The sequence below is a fragment of the Pyrgilauda ruficollis genome, unplaced genomic scaffold (assembly GCF_017590135.1).
Source record: "Pyrgilauda ruficollis isolate IOZ18807 unplaced genomic scaffold, ASM1759013v1 scaffold388, whole genome shotgun sequence".
NCBI lineage: Eukaryota > Metazoa > Chordata > Aves > Passeriformes > Passeridae > Pyrgilauda > Pyrgilauda ruficollis.
This window is the reverse complement of record NW_024525356.1, coordinates 62,279-78,320: the sequence shown is the minus strand read 5'-3', so window position 1 is coordinate 78,320 and position 16,042 is coordinate 62,279. Positions and strand designations below refer to the sequence as shown.

General features: G+C 64.8%; 3 protein-coding genes and 1 long non-coding RNA gene across 7 annotated transcripts; 1 reads left to right on the top strand and 3 right to left on the bottom strand.

Moving 5' to 3' along the window:
• Nucleotides 1-781: 781 nt before the first annotated feature.
• LOC121358375 lies at nt 782-1,906 on the bottom strand. Its single transcript, XR_005955876.1, has 3 exons — nt 1,870-1,906; nt 1,285-1,306; nt 782-1,113 (listed from the first exon to the last, which is right to left on the bottom strand). It is a non-coding gene; the product is annotated as an uncharacterized LOC121358375 (long non-coding RNA).
• A 4,201-nt stretch (nt 1,907-6,107) lies between these two features.
• Nucleotides 6,108-8,000, top strand: LOC121358374 (Fc receptor-like protein 2). Its single transcript, XM_041476480.1, has 7 exons — nt 6,108-6,120; nt 6,332-6,601; nt 6,690-6,992; nt 7,076-7,159; nt 7,528-7,549; nt 7,639-7,718; nt 7,795-8,000. Exons 1-7 carry the CDS (start codon nt 6,108-6,110, stop codon nt 7,902-7,904), a joined length of 882 nt encoding a protein of 293 aa, XP_041332414.1. The 3' UTR covers nt 7,905-8,000.
• A 1,033-nt stretch (nt 8,001-9,033) lies between these two features.
• Nucleotides 9,034-13,228, bottom strand: TAGLN2 (transgelin 2). 4 transcript variants are annotated; one of them, XM_041476469.1, is made up of 5 exons: nt 13,188-13,228; nt 10,323-10,531; nt 9,737-9,911; nt 9,554-9,656; nt 9,034-9,477 (listed from the first exon to the last, which is right to left on the bottom strand). In XM_041476469.1, the coding sequence occupies exons 2-5, from the start codon at nt 10,512-10,514 to the stop codon at nt 9,336-9,338; spliced, it is 612 nt and encodes a 203-aa protein (XP_041332403.1). In that variant the 5' UTR covers nt 10,515-10,531; nt 13,188-13,228; the 3' UTR covers nt 9,034-9,335. The 4 variants fall into 4 exon arrangements, with proteins under 4 accessions (XP_041332403.1, XP_041332405.1, XP_041332402.1 ...); XM_041476471.1 differs by lacking the exon at nt 13,188-13,228 and adding an exon at nt 13,147-13,173; XM_041476468.1 differs by lacking the exon at nt 13,188-13,228 and adding an exon at nt 12,347-12,482.
• LOC121358363 (collagen alpha-1(III) chain-like) lies at nt 10,540-13,138 on the bottom strand. Its single transcript, XM_041476467.1, has 2 exons — nt 13,029-13,138; nt 10,540-12,187 (listed from the first exon to the last, which is right to left on the bottom strand). Exons 1-2 carry the CDS (start codon nt 13,133-13,135, stop codon nt 11,329-11,331), a joined length of 966 nt encoding a protein of 321 aa, XP_041332401.1. The 5' UTR covers nt 13,136-13,138; the 3' UTR covers nt 10,540-11,328.
• Nucleotides 13,229-16,042: the final 2,814 nt, after the last annotated feature.

The following is a 16,042-nucleotide window of genomic DNA, read 5'->3' as shown; positions in this document are numbered from 1 at the left end:
GACGGAGAGGCGGGGAGAGTGCGGCGCATGCGCTCTGGGCGTGGGAACGGAGGTGTTGCTATGGGAACGGGGCTGTTGTCATGGGAAAGCAGGGGGTGTTGCCATGGAAACTGAGGGGCTGTTACCATGGCAACGGGGAGAGATGGGTATGGGAGCGGGGGCTACAGGTGCCATGGGCTTGGGGGGCTGTTACCATGGCAATGGGGGCTGTAGGTGTGGGAATGGGAGGGGGTGTTGCCATGGTAACGAGGGGATGTGGGCGTGGGACCGGGGGGCTGTTGCCATGGGAACAGGAAGGTGTTGTTGCATGGGAACAGAAGGGTGTTGCTGCCATGGGAACAGAAAGGTGTTCCTGCCATGGGAACAGAAAGGTGTTGTTGCCATGGGAACAGAAGGGTGTTCCTGCCATGGGATTGGGCGACTGGGGGTGTGAGGACAGGGGGCTGCTGACCGGCGGCTGTTGCCATGGAGACGGGATGCTGTTGCTATGAGAACGGGTGTGTGTTGCCATGGAAACAGGGGGTGTGGTTTCCCTGGGAACAGGCAGGGAGCGCTGTTGGCGGCGGTGCACCGTGGTGACTGTCAAGGGGCGGAGGGAGCCCCAAAAATCCTGCAAATCCCACAACGATCTGCTCAACAACCTGACCGGGACCCTCCTCAATCCCGAGCTGAACAAACAAAAACCATTTCTCCCAGTTTAATCAAAAAGCTGCCCGTTGGGTCCAACAAGAGGGACAAGGGTCCTGTGCCCCCTGGCACTGGGGGAGGGAATGGGGAGACCCTGGGGGCACTGGGAGCGCTGGAACGGGGAGCTCTGGAGTTTGGAACCCCCAAACCCAGGCACGGTGGGCACCCAGGGGAGCTGGGGTGGGGAGAAACACAGGGGGTGTCCTGGGGCAGGGACCCCCAGTGTCCCCAGTGTCCCCAGTGTCCCCAGTGCCCCCCAGTGTCCCCAGTGCCCCCCAGTGTCACAGCATGTTCTCGTAGTCACAGGGGTCCCGCTGTCCCGCGGGGGGTCCCGACAGCTCCGCGTTGGTCACTTGCAGATCCCGAGGTGGGGCAGAGCTGGGGAACACCCATGGGGGCCCTGAGAGTGACACCGGTGGTGGGGACCTGGGTGGGAGGTGACACCTGTGGGTGACGTGTCCCCCTGCACCCCCTGCCCCCTTGGTGGGGGTCCAGCACAGCCCCCTCTTCAGGGGGGTCCTGTGGGGATAAAAGGGGGGGTTTGGAGGGTGTCTGGGGAGGGGGAAAGGGGAGTCCCGGAGCGAGACCCCCACTCACCTGTCCTGGGACTCCCTGGCAGCTGCAATGAAAAGGGGAGGGGGTGACTGAGGGGACCCCGGGACCCCTGAACCCTCCTGGGACCTCAGCAGCTCCAAGCATCCACAGGACCCCCAAATCCCCACTGCAGCCCCAATACCCACCAGGCCCCTGATTCCCCCAAGACTCTCCAGGCATCCCTGAACCCCCCAAAACTTCTGCACCACCGCAGGGCCCCCAGCCCCACCGGTGCCCCCCACACTCTGAGCCCCCAGAACCCCAAGCCTGGCAGAGAGGGGCACACCCCAAACTACCCCAGGACCCCAAAAAAAGATCCCCCAACATCCCTGCACAGCCCTCCAGAAGCTCCCCAAACCCTCCAGGAGCTCCCAGTGCCACCCCAATGTTCCTCAAAGCCCACCAGGGGATGCCCCTGGAGCCCATCCAAGTACTCCAAATTCCCCCCAATACCCCAGGATCCCCACCCGAAGTCACTGTGGGCTCAGTTCCCCCAGGCTCAGGGGCCCTGGGTGCTGCTGATCTCTGCCCCCACTCTGGGGGATTCCCCTCACTCCAGGACCCCCATCCCCCCCCAATGTCACCCACCCCAGCGGTGCCACCAGTGACAGCCCCCGATGACAGCGTCCCAGCCGGGGGCCCCCTCAGAAGCTTCTCCTCACGGTAGAATTTCACACTTGTGAGCGGTTTGTCCCGCCAGCCCCGGCAGCGCAGTGTCACCTTGTCCCCCTCCAGCAGGGCCCGCGCTGGCACCTGCAGCACCAGCAGGTCTGGGGGACAGAGGGGACATGTCACACCAGGGGCATCAGCAGGGTGATGATGGCACCGGGAGGCACCAGGGGCCACCCACTGGGAGGGGGAAATCTCCTCGCTCTGGGATGAGAGCCGGGGACAGATCTGGTCACACAGGGGGGTGGCACTGTGGGGACAGCAGCACGGGGACACGGGGTGTGGGGGCTGTCCCCAAAGGTCTCTGTGGGGACAGGGGTGTGGCACAGATGTCTTGAGGACAGGGACACAGCAGCCAAGCCATGCTCAGGCATGAGGTCTCTGTGCTGGCTCAGGTCACCCCTGCCAGCCCCACAGCCACAGCCCCATGACCTTGTGCCCATGGTCCCACTCCTCTGGCACCTGTCCCCATGGCCCAAGCACAGGGTGCTTGTCCCCTTGTCCCTGTCCTGCATCCCTGTGTCCCTGTCCCCACAGCTGCCCCAGCCCCAAGGCTCCTTCTGTCACATCCTTGTCCCCACATCTCCATCCCCCTGTCCCTGTCCCCGCATCCCAGTTCCCCTCCCTGTCCCCAGTTCCTGACCCCAAAGCCACCCCACAACTCTGGTCACACTGGGCTCCATGCCCTGCTGGCCTTGGGGGATCCTGTCCCAGGGGGGACACATGCTGGACAAGGGGGTCCTCTCCTGGGGGATGGAGGACCCAGGGGGGTCCAGACTTCTCCATTCTTGCTCATCCCCTGCAGGATCCGAGCCCCGGGCAGGAAGGAGCCCCCAAACTCCTGCTCCTTGAAGCCAGTGGCCATTGCCCAGCTCTGCTCTGGCCAGCCCCAGGTGGCAGCCAGGACCTGAGGGTCCCCCCTGCCCCCTTGGCTTTGATTCTGGCAGCTTTAGAGCTACTGCAGAGGTGAGAATTCTGTGGTAGAAAAAACCCTGCCTGTGGTTTGCTCAGCCCTGCAAGAAGCACAAAACCCAAAGGGAGCCCAAGCAGTGGCTCTGTGAGGGCCTTTGATGGTTTTCAGAGCAGGGCTGGCTGGAAACCCCCCCTGCAAGGGCAGCTGTGAGGGAACCAGTCCAGAAATGCAGCAATTGATCATTTGTCCCTTTGCCCAAAGGACTGAGAAAACCACAAAACTACTGCAAACCCCACAACAATGTGCTCAACAACCTGACCTGGACCCTTCTTGAACAAAACCTGCAGCCCTTTGGGACCTCATGGAAAGGATGTTTGTGTTCTGGATGTGCACAGCAAAGGAGAGGGAAAAGTGTGGAAATATTGAGCAGGGGCTGCACACGTGGGTCTGGGGAACAGGGGTGTCACAGCAGGAGCAGGGAGTGCCCAGGCAGGGGAATCCAGGGCAGGCTGGAGAGGATTTTCCGTGGAATCAGACCCTGAGGCACACACAGGCATTTCCACAGATTCCTGTGCACTGTCCCAAGGATGGACAGAGCTTCTCCCCTTCTTCCACGGGAAACCAATCAAGTTTCAGGGTGAGAATGAGAAAAATGGGAAGATTTCCTAAATATGGCCAAAGAAATGCTTCCTTAGGGGCTGGGTTGCTGCCTAGCAGGTAGGGAACAATCCCATGGAGCTGTTGGACACTCAGGGAGATTCCACACTCTGTTATCCACAAGCAAACGCTGCTGTGCAATGCACCAAGGGGCTGCAAAAGGGAACCAAAAAGTCTCATTTCTTTGTGATTTGTTTGTGTTTTTATTCTGGGTCATTTGTTGGGAGAGCAATGGATTCTATAAACCAGAGCAATTTATACCTCGTCAGTTTGATTTTTGACGAGTTTGTTCTTTATTGGGAAAATAATGGTGTGGGAAAGATTTTTTTCCTTTTATTCTATGGATGTATAATTTTGTCTCAACCAACTGGGTTGGTGTTGCCTGGGATGGCTGAGGCAGGATTTGGGGGGACCTGACCCGGGGGTGTGTGGGGCAGGGACACAGAGCCTGCCAGGACAGCCCTGGGGTGCCGCAGGGTGGGGGCTGTGCTGGGCTCTGGGTCACCCCAAAATCTGAGGCACCCCGTGAAGGAGCTGTGACCCCCGTGCCCACCCAGCCACTGCCCATCCCTGGCACCCCCATTCCCCTGGGAACCCAACCATGGGACCCCCATTGCCTTGGTCTCCACTCCCTGGGGACCCCCATCCCAGGACTGCCGTTGCCCAGGACCACCATTGCCTTGATCCCATCCCATGGGCTGCTTCTTCCCCCAGAACCCCCATTCCCGAGGGTCCCCTTTTTCCCCATGCACCCCCAACCCTGGCACCCACATGCCATGACCCCAAATCCCTGAGGACCATGCTCCTACAGCACATCCATCCCTGAATGCCCCCCGGCATGGAGACCCCAATTCCCCTGCAACCCCAATCTCCTGGACAGCAACCCTTGGTTGCCCACATCCCCCTGAGCCCCCCACTCATGGCAACCCCATGTCCCACCGTGTGCCACCCAACCTTGTCCCCATCCTGTCCCCACCCTGTCCCCAGCTTGTGGCCACCCTGCCCCCACCAAGGGCCACCAAGACGTGGGGACGGACCTGTTCTCACTTCCTTCCCCTTCATCTGAAGAGCCGCCACAAGATTCTAAAACAACTGTTGCTGCTGTGCAGACGTCCACACCTGCTGAGCCGCGGGTGCTGGCTGCAAGCTGGCTGAGCAAACCTCCATCGGCTCCGGGGTCTGGAGAGAAGCTTGTGTCTGAGCACGTCTCCCCTTCGCGCTTCGCTTCCCATTTCCTGAGCCTGGCAGTACTTGGCCATTAGCATGAACTGTTGCCTTGCAGACATTCGTCATATGGTTTGGCCTTCCACACCGACCACACAGAAACATAGGAATTTTTGCCTTCTGTGCTTTCTTCCCCCATTTCTTGCTGCCCTGAGCACTCCCCTGCTGTCGCTGCCAGCCCTGTGGTGCCGCCCAGACCGGCTGCACAGCAGTAGCCCAGGCAGCCATCTTCTGAACAGGGGGGCCTATGACCGAACAGGCCTCTGTCATTTGCGAAACAGTAGGCTCACCAGGAAGAGCCTCTATGATTCTCTTACAATCTGCATTACAGTTGCTTCTCGCTAGGTCCACAATCACAGCCCCCCTTGTCAGAGGATTTGTCAGTTGCCTCTCCACTGAGGCAGTCAGCCTCCCCACAAATGTCATGAAAGGCTCATCAGCCCTCTGGACAATGGTTGCAAACGGCTGCCTTGGAGCAGTCATTTCCATGGTCCGAACCACTGCCGACATGCCTAGTTCTTGACACTGCTGAAGCACGCAGGGAGGAAAGCCAGCTTGTCCCTGAGGATCAGTATAATTGCCTGTGCCCATTAGCATGTCAATGCCAGCCACCCTCCTGGGATCCTGCGGCCCCAGCATAGCATTGTGCTGCGCTGCGGTGGCTGCGAAGCGAGCCCACTTGGTCTCAAAAACGCCAAATTTCACAGGGTCAAAAAGAGCACGTGCCACTTCACAGACATCGGCAGGTGTATGCACCTCAGGAGAAATCATGCGAAGCATTTGCATAACTTCAGTAGAGCCCACATCATGTCAAGCAACTGTCTCACAGAGTTTTGTCCTTGTCTTAAATGACAGGGGTTCATAGGTGTTATGAGCAAGACCCCTGATCAGAGGGAAAGCCTGGGGGCCCCCTGGCAAGGCTGCAGCACCTGCCGTGTCCCGTTCCGTGGGCCCCATGGGAACAACAGCAGCTGCCTGACTGCGAGGCAGTGCGACAGCACTCAACCCCGCACTCCCCACAGCACCAGCAGAGCCAGAGGAGCTTCCTCCACGATCCTGCAGATGCTGCAAGGAGACAGGCTCACGTACCTCATCGGCCGCAGCTCAGACTTCCCCCTAGAATCGCCTGGGGTCCTTTGGATGCAGGGTCACCTGGCACGGGGGAAGAGTCCACACACCCGGCAGGGAGGATCTGCGGCCCCGGGAAAACACTGGTCTCCCGCCGGCCGCGTCAGCAGTCACACTAAAGGTGAACACCGCAGCGCCCTGCTGCGCTGCGGCCGGTGTGGAAGGCGGGGGCTGCGGGGCTGAACCAGCCGGCCGCCCGGCAGTGCCGTCCACCACAGCACTGGCAGAGGGCGCCATGGTGGACACAGGTGCCGGCACAGACCACGAACCCGATGTGGAGCCACCCTCCCCCGGCACGGGGGAGGGACGGGGCACAGAGAGAGACGTGGTGCGCGGAGCCATGCCACCCCTTCTGCTCACTGGGCTCCTCTCTGCTCCCCTCCAATCCCCCTCTTTCTCCTCCCGTGTCCCCCACCCTCCCTGGGTCCCCAATCCCACCTTTGTTCCCCACTCCTGTAGGTGCCCCACCCTCGGGGGTGTCCCTGTCAGCGCAGCCCCCCGGGGGACAGGTGGCACTCGGGGACCGCCTGGTGCTGAGCTGCACGGTGGCCATGGGGACAGGTCCCCTGTCCTTCTCCTGGCACCGGGAGGGCTCGGGGGCACTGCTGAGCACCAACCAGCACCTGGAGCTGCCCCACGTTGGGGACAGTGACAGCGGCCAGTACCGGTGCCGGGTCAGCGACGGGGACAGCGTGGCCCAGAGTGACCCCCTGAATGTCACCGTGCTGGGTGAGCGGGACCCTCGGGCTGGGGGTGACCCCACCCACGGCACCCCCATCCCACCTCGCCTGTGCCAGCCCTGTCTGTGTCCCCGCAGTGCCCGTGGCCAATGCCACCATCACCCTCAGTCCCCCGGCACACCAGGTGCGCGCAGGTGACAACGTGACCCTGCGCTGCTCGGCGCAGGTGGGCTCAGCCCCTGTCACCTTCACCTGGCTGCACAACGGGCAGGAGGTGGCCCGGGGTCCCCTCCTGGAGCTGGGGGACATCGATGTGGGACATTCGGGCACCTACCAGTGCGTGGCCACCAACCAGCTGGGACAGGACGGGCACCGCGTGTTCCGGGCACTCAGCCCAGAGCTGGCACTGGCTGTGATACTGAGGGGACACTGGGGTACAGGTGAGGCCACACGGGGTCACCGGGGGGGGCAAGGCACCTGAGGTGAGTGGTGACCCTGATGTGTCCCCCTCTGTTTCTTGCAGTGGCTGCAGGGGTCGGTGGGGCCCTTTTGTTCCTGCTCCTGCTCGTGGGTGTCATTGTGGCCTGGCACCGGTGCCACAGTGTGGGTGGGTGACAATGGGGGGATGGGGGATCCCAGGGAGATGTAGAGGCCCCCAAATTTGGGGAGCAATAGGGCAGCATCCACAGCCCCTGAACTGTGACCTTGGCTGGGGGTCCTGTAGGGTTTGGGGAGGTGCTGGAGTGTCCTGCAGGGAGGTTGGGGGTTCTTTCAGGGGTCCTGGGGGTGTTTGGGGATTATCTATCCCTGCCAGGCTTTGGGTTCTTGAGGCTGAGTTGCTTGGGGGGCACTGGGGATGTTCATGAATTTTGGGGGACTTCAGGGATGCTTGAGGGTCCTGTGGGGATTCAGGAATCCTGAGAGGGGTCAGTGCCCTGGGACCCCACAGTCACCCCTCCCCTCTTTCCTCTGCAGCTGCCAGGAAGCAGCAGGAAAGGTGAGTGGGGGGCTCAAACCACCCTCTCCCCTTTTACCCCAACCCCAAGACCTCTCATTCCCTGCCCCACATCCCCTTTATTCCCTCAGGGCCCCCCCGGATCCCCCGGCCCCCCCAGAGGAGGGGCAGGTGCTGTACACCCATGTCGTGGTCACCAACAGGGCAGGGGGTGAGTACAGGGGGGACACACGCAGAGGGACACGAGTGTCACCCCACCCAGATCCCACAGCCCGTGTCTCTCACAGCGTCCCCCCGTGCCACCACCCTCCAGGATCCCCAGGTGACCTACGCAGAGCTGCGGGGACCCCAGGGGCCACCACGGGAACCCGGTGACATCTACGGGAATGTGCTGTGACACTGAGGGGACTGGGGGGCACTGGGGGTCCCCACCCATGGGCACCCACCCGTGTGTGTGCTGCCACTAAAAACTGCCCCTCTCCCTCCCTGTGGAGGCACAAAGATCCCAAAAGGCTGAGAGAAGAACAATTTTCTAAAACAGCAACGAGACAGAATAAAACCAACAGCAACAGCAACAAGGTTCAGAGTCCAAATGCTCACAAAGGGAACGATTTCCAGGGAAAGCCACAACAAGGAACAAACCCCAGACATTTCCCCCAGCACATTTCCTCCACCAGAGGAACCTGGCAGGGCCCTGGACCTTCACTGCTCTGATGGCCAAAGCAGCCTCCAGGAGGCTCTGGATTTTCTTGTCCCCTGTCCCAAACCCCTCCTCTGCCCTGTTCCCCACACAATGATGTCACCAAGGCCCTGTGGGGGTTCTGGAACCTTCCCCCTTTCCAGGGCAGTCAGGATCAGGCCATGGCACAGGGTGGGTGTTAGAGACAGGAAGAGTTTGATGTCTGGAGACATTTTGGAACACCTGTGTGTGGCAGGGGTGGGCCAGGCTTTGCTTTTGGTGAGACAGGGCCCCGTCTGTCAGTCTGTCTGTCAGCCTTGGTACAGTGGGGACAGTGTGACGCTCTGCCATGTGGCCGCATGACAAGAAATGCCAGCTGGGGAGAGGGTTCTTGGTGGCCCTACTGGCTTAAAAGGCAGAGAATGAGGTAGCCAAGTCCCTGACCCTGTCTTCTCTTGGCATGTCCACGCTGGAACCCAGGAGCTGGCAAATCATTTAAATGAGAAATATCTGCTAAGGCAAGTGAGAGCTTTCCCGGAATGAAAAGAAGACCCATCTCTAAAACTTTTTTTAATTTCAAAAATGAGGGGTCTTCCAGGTGAAAGTGTAGGAAAAGGAATAACAGCTCTTTACTGGGAAATTTATAAACCAGAGCAGAACAAACAACACAAAACCAGAACTTGCTCTTGCCCCGCCCAGTCCCTCCTGACCCCGCCCCCTTGGTAGTGGCCCCGCCCCTCCACGTGGCCGTGGGGTCTCTGCCCCCCCAGACCGGGGTCCCCCCTTGTACCCCAGCAGGAGCCCCCTGCCCTCCCCCAGCCCCAAATCACGACCATCCAGGCCTGGAAAGAAGAGGATCCGTTTATTGGGATCACGGGAGTTTATTGGGGTGCAGGGGCTGCTCCCCAACCCCCTGGGGGGGCCCTCCAGCAGCCCCCAAGGCACTGCGGGACGGTGGGGTGGGCGCAGCAGCACCGCCCCCACCCAGCCAAATAATAATAATAATAAAAAAATTACTTTGGTCCTGACAAAACTGGCGAGGGGGCGGCTGCCCGGGCCGGGGGGCACCCGGCTGGTCCACGGCGAGGGGTTAAGGCAGTTTTGGGGGGGGGGCCCTGGCAGGCAGAGGCCTGGGGGGTCCGGAGGGGCTCAGAGGATCTGGCGGGGCATCCCGTAGCCCGTCATGCCAGCCTGCGAGGCGCCCCGGTTGGTGCCCATCTGCAGCCCGATGACGCTCTGCCCCTCCTTCAGCTTGTCCTCGGAGAAGACGCGCCGGTTCTCCTGCGACTTCCTGCGGGCACGGCGGGTGTCAGCGTCCCCGAGGGACCCCCAGCCCGGCCTCCTCCCCATCCAGCACCCCCACCTACTTGGGGAACCAGTTGGGGTCTCCCACGAAGAGCCCGTCACCCTTGGCCACGGCCAGGCTGCCCAGGTTCATCAGGGTCCTCTGCACGCACGCCATGTTCTTCCCTGGAGGACCCACAGCAGCCTCAGCTCCATCTCCATCCCCGTCCCCGTCCCACCCCACGGCCTCCGGGTCGGTCACTCACCTTCCCAGAGATCCACGGTCTGGAAGATGTCGGTGGCGGCGATGCCGTAGCGCTCGGCCGCCTGCAGGAACTGCGAGATCTGCTCCATCTGCTTGAAGGCCATGGCCGACGCCTGGATTTTGGCCACGGGCGCCTGGCCCCGAGGGTGGAGGCTGTTGATGAGCCGGCAGAGCACCTGAAAGCAGGGGCAGGGCTAGGGTTAGGGTCAGGGTTAGGTTAGGGTTAGGGTTAGGGTTAGGGTCAGGGTCAGGATTAAGGTTACAGTTAGGTTAGGGTTAGGGTTAGGATTCGGGTTAGGATTTGGGTTTTGGTTAGGGTTAGGTTAGGGTTAGGGTCAAGATTAAGGTTAGGGTTAGGTTAGGGTTAGGGTTAGGGTTAGGGTTAGGATTTGGGTTAGGATTCAGGTTAGGATTTGGGTTTTGGTTGGGGTTTAGGGTCAGGATTAAGGTTAGGGTTAGGTTAGGGTTAAGGTTAAGGTTAGGGTTAGGGGTAGGGTTAAGGTTAGGCTTAGGTTTAGGCTTAGGTTTAGGCTTAGGCTTAGGCTCAGGTGTGTGGCACTCTCACCCCAATGCCCAGCTGTACTCACCGTGCCATCCTTCAGCCACTGCTGGAAGCCGTCCCTGCCGGGTGCCGGCTGTGCCACCGCGCCGCCGCCGTCGTTGCCGCACTGTGCCAGGATCCAGCGCACCAGCACCTGCTCCAGCTCGGGGTCGTACTGCCGGTCGATCTTCTGCTGCACCTCCCGGCTCAGCCCGTACGAGGGGCCCCGGTTTGCCATGCTGACGGCAGGGGGGTCTGCGGGGATGGCACCCATCAGTGGCGCCGGTGGCACCGCAGCCCCCGCCCCGTTGCCCCGTCCTGCCTGATGTCCGGCGTGCAGCCTTATCACCCGTGCCAGGCGCTGCCCGGGCTCTGCCCTCTTCCTGCCCAGCTGGCGGGAGCAGGCGCTGGCTCTGTGCCCACCCGAGGGGCAGGGTGGGCAGCGCCGTGACCCCTCTGTGCCACCCTGAGCATCCCCATCCCGCGGCCGGGCCCCGGCGCCGCTCACGGGCTTGGCAGCCACCGGGGGCCGGTCGGAGCTTGTTTGCTGATCTCGCCCGTTTGCTCGGGCCCGCAGCCAGATCCGGGGCTGGCGCAGGAGCGTGGGGCCAGCGCTGATGGCGGCGGTGTCCCCACCCCGGCGGGGCAGCCAGACCCCACCCCTGGCCAGGTGCTGTGCCAAGGTGCCACTGGAGCGGTGCCACCCGTGCTGGAGATAATGCCCACAGGGGACATGAGCAGAGCGGCCCTGCCCGTACAGCCAGGGTGTTCCGAGCCCCCCGGGTCTCTCTGTGCCCTCTGCCCACCAGAGCCGTGGTGGGCACATGAGGCTGCCCACCCCTGCATCGCCCCCACGCCCTGTCCTGCCCCGCTGGCATCTGGGGGCACCGAGAAGCCAGAACACGTGCAGGTGGCCCTGCCTGCCCCGGTGTCCCTGTGCCAGCTGGGCACATGTGGCAATTGCTGCCCAGGGGGTGCCCAGCTCACACCCGGGGGTGCCAGGCTGAGCTCGGGGCAGAGTTCAGCCCTGTCACACACCAAGCTCGGGGGTCTCAGCACCGGGAGCAGCCCCGGGACGTGCTGCTCTCAGGGACAGGAGGAAAACCGACCCCAGCCGGGTGTGCCTCCGGAGCCAAAGCCTTGGGCCACCGCGGGGGTCTCCAGGGGCATGGGGACCCCGCGGGGGGTGGCGTGGGGAGCGGCCGGCCGGGGGCCAAGGCGTTGGGAAACAAAGAGGAGCTGGAACTGGGATCATTTCCCGACCCAGCCGGAGCTTGCCCAGGCGGGATGGGGACACACCCGGACCCAGCCCCGCTGCCCCGGCGACCTCCGGACTCCGCGGGAGGGGCTGCGCCCAATCCGGCTGGGCTGGGGACCCTCCGGCCATCGTGGGGACAGCGAGGGTCCCAGTTATGGGGCAGCCACCCGGGGGTCTCCCGGGACAGCCTGGGCACCCCCGAGCTCTCTCCTAGGACTGGCAGGGAACGCGCTGTACCCAGCCCCGCTGGGACCAAGCCACCCTGGGACCCCCGAGACCCTCCAGCGCCAACAGGAAGGGGACCCCAACCCGCACAAGGCGACCCTGGGGACCCCGACACACCCCGGGGACAGCAGGGAGAGGCTGCACCCAGGGCTCGACCCCCCTGGGCTGCCCAGAGCCCCCCGGGGACAGCGGGGAGGGGACACCGGGGGGTCACAGCCACCCCGGCGGCGGCGGGGAGGGGACCGGAGCCAGCCCCGCGGGCGCGCCCCGGGGCTCCCCGCACGGCGGGGCCGGAAGCCGCACCCCGGTCCCGTTTCCCGGGCGCGGCCGCGTGTCCCGGCGGCTCCGCGGGCGCGGTCCGGCCGCAGCCGCTACCGGGGCGGGCGGGGGGGACACCCCGGGGGACACCGGGCGCGCCCCGGGGGCTGGTGGCCGGTCCCGAGCCGGTCCCCATCTCCGCCCTGCCGCTGTCCCGGTCCGCATCTCCCTCCCGGTGCCCGCGCCGCTCCCGGTGCCCGGTGCCATCCGCATCCATCACGTGCCCACCTGCGGCCGGTGCCCGGTGCCCGGTGCCAGCCCCTCCCTACCTGCGGCGCCGGTCCCGCGCTCCCGGGGCGGCAGTGCCGGATGCCGCCGCCCGCGCCCTTTTCACGGCTGATGTCACCGGGACCGCCCGGCACCGCCCGCCCCCGGGGCGGGATCCGCCGGGGCCGCGGCCGGGGCTGCGAGCGAGCCGGCACCGGGCCCGGGGCAGCCCCGCCCCGGGAAGGGGACACGGGGGGGACACCGCGACAGGGTGGCCCTGGGGGGGACAGGGTGGGGACAGGGTGATCATGGTGGGGACAGAGTGATCATGGTGGGGACAGAGTGGCCGTGGTGGCCAAGATGAGGACAGGGTGGCCGTGGTGGGGACAGAGTGGCCGTGGTGGGGACAGGGTGGCCATGGTGGGGACAGAGTGGCCGTGGTGGCCAAGATGAGGACAGGGTGGCCACGGTGGCAAGTGGACAAAGGGGTTGCGTGGGGACAGTGTGGCTTTGGTGGCCGAGGTGAAGATGGGGTGGCTGTGGTGGGGAGGGGACAGGGTGGCCCTGGTGGCAAGGGGACACGGGGGCTGCATGGGGACAGGGTGGCCCTGGTGGCAGGGGGACACAGGGGCTGCATGGGGACAGGGTGGATGTGGCGGCTCCGCGGGCGCGGTCCGGCCGCAGCCGCTACCGGGGCGGGCGGGGGGGACACCCCGGGGGACACCGGGCGCGCCCCGGGGGCTGGTGGCCGGTCCCGAGCCGGTCCCCATCTCCGCCCTGCCGCTGTCCCGGTCCGCATCTCCCTCCCGGTGCCCGCGCCGCTCCCGGTGCCCGGTGCCATCCGCATCCATCACGTGCCCACCTGCGGCCGGTGCCCGGTGCCCGGTGCCAGCCCCTCCCTACCTGCGGCGCCGGTCCCGCGCTCCCGGGGCGGCAGTGCCGGATGCCGCCGCCCGCGCCCTTTTCACGGCTGATGTCACCGGGACCGCCCGGCACCGCCCGCCCCCGGGGCGGGATCCGCCGGGGCCGCGGCCGGGGCTGCGAGCGAGCCGGCACCGGGCCCGGGGCAGCCCCGCCCCGGGAAGGGGACACGGGGGGGGACACCGCGACAGGGTGGCCCTGGGGGGGACAGGGTGGGGACAGGGTGATCATGGTGGGACAGGGTGGGGACAGGGTGATCATGGTGGGACAGGGTGGGGACAGGGTGATCATGGTGGGGACAGAGTGATCATGGTGGGGACAGAGTGGCCGTGGTGGCCAAGATGAGGACAGGGTGGCCACGGTGGCAAGTGGACAAAGGGGTTGCGTGGGGACAGTGTGGCTTTGGTGGCCGAGGTGAAGATGTGGTGGCTGTGGTGGGGAGGGGACAGGGTGGCCCTGGTGGCAAGGGGACACGGGGGCTGCATGGGGACAGGGTGGCCCTGGTGGCAGGGGGACACAGGGGCTGCATGGGGACAGGGTGGATGTGGTGGCTGAGGTGACAACGGGGTGGCTGTTGCAGGGACACTGTGGTGACAGGCAGACACGAGGCTGTGTGGGGACAGTGTGGCTGTGGTGGCAGTGTCACACAGGGTGGCTGTGGTGGCTGAGGTGACGATGGGATGGTTGGGGTGGGGACAGGGAGGCCGTGGTGGCAGAGGGGACACGGGGACAGTGTGGCTGTGGTGGCTGAGATGAGGATGGGGTGGCGCCTGAATGGCTGCAGTGGGGACAGGGGTGACACAGGGGACACAGGGACAGCGTGACTGTGGTGGGGACAGCGTGGCTGCAGCAGCAGGGACAGAGTGACCATGACGGGGACAAGCTGGGCACACCCCCCCTGAGGATTTAGGTGGGGGCAGCGGTGACAAAACCTCTCACGGTGGCCGTGCTGGGGACAATCCCCACAGTGGCACCGCTGGTGCCAGGACCCTGCTGTGATGGCGATGGGGACAACCAGGGCCTGGCTCTGGTGGCAGCTGGGGGACAGCTGAGGCCCGGGGGGGGGAGGTGGCCTGGCCAGCAGCGCCGTGTCCCCGGTGGCGTTGGCACAAGTCCCGTCTCCATGGCGAGCGCCACCAAAACAACAAACAAAGCCGGGCCCGAGGCCACCGGCCGCCTCCGCTGCAGTGTCCCTGTCACCAAAGCCACCCCCGGCACCCAGAGCAGCACCCGCCGTGCCCAGCTCGGCCGTGGTGCCACCAGGGCTCGGCTGGGGTGGCACTGTCACTCTGTTCTGTCACCAGAGCTGGGCTGGCATGGCACTGTCACTCTGTTCTGTCACCAGGGCTCGGCTGGGGTGGCACTGCCACTCTGTTCTGCCACCAAAGCTGGGCTGGCATGGCACTGTCACTCTGTTCTGCCACCAGGGCTCGGCTGGGGTGGCACTGTCACTCTGTTCTGCCACCAGGGCTCGGCTGGCGTGGCACTGTCACGCTGTGGAGCATCCCAGAAGTGTCCCCTCGCCCTCCCTGGGTCCCTCCCGCACCCATGGGTGCCACAGGGTGGGGTGGCTTTACCCTCCAGGGGCTGTGGGTGTCCCCTGGGGATCTCGGGTGGCGTTTCCTGTGGCTTTGGGGACGTGGGTGGGGGACACGTGGAGGAGGGAGCAGGGCAGGGAGTGACACAGGGGTGACCCACGGGACAGAGGTGATATGGGGGGGGACAAGGTCAGGGGGTGACAGAGAGGTGCAGAACAGGGGTGGGGTTAGGGGTGACACGGGGGACAGGACCCAGGAGTGACAAAGCAGGAGACAGAGGGGTGACACAGGGGACAGGACCCACGGGGGGATGGCCCAGGGTGACACAGAGCAGGACCCAGGGGTGACAGAACAGATTGAGGGGTGACACAGAGGACAGGACCGGGGGGGGGGGCGTGGCCCAGGGTGACACAGAGCAGCGGCAGGACAGTCCCAAGGGACCTGGGTGACACTGGGGCCCAGCCTGGGAGGTCTCAGCCAGGGGACACAGGGGGTGATTTGGGGACAGGACCCCCAGACGGCACGGGGGGGGGTTGATAGGGCAGACACAGCGGGGAGGGGACACTGGGGACAAACTCGGGCAGGGACAGAGGGCAGGAGGAGGGGCACACACGGGCAGGGCAGGGGACAACGGGCAGCAGGCAGGGGGACATGGGGGGGACATGGCAGGGGGACACCGAGGGACAGGGTGGATGTGACAGGGGGACACGATGGGAATATGGGGGGGGGGGGGGGGGGGGGCAGGGGGACACGGGGGGACATGGCAGGGGGACACGAGGGGACCTAATGGGGGGACACGGGGTGGGCGTGGCAGTGGGACACGAGGGGACACAAACGGACACGGGGGGACATGGCAGGGTGACAAAGGGGGACGCCATGGGGGTATGGGGGGGTGACCAACGCCCGTGACCCGACGCGACCCGCGCCGCAGCCCACGCGCGACCCCCCGGTGACGTCATCGCCTGTCCCCCGCCCCTCCGGTGACGCGCTCCCGCGCCGTGGCCTTATAAGGGCATGAGCGCGCGGGCCACGCCCCCTCCCGCGCGCGCGGGGCCGCCGCCAGGCCCCGCCCCCCTGGCGAGGGAGGGGGAGAACCGAGGGAGGGACACCGGAACGGGGAGGGGAGGGGGGAAACTGAGCGAGGAGGGAGGGGACAGCGACATGGGAGAGGGGACGGGAGTGGCGGCCACCCGCATGAGATGGGGGGGACACCGAGGAGATGGCGGGAAAATCCGATGGGGGAGGGGACACGGAGGACATGGGGAGAAGATGGGGGGACACCCCAAGGGAGGAAGATGA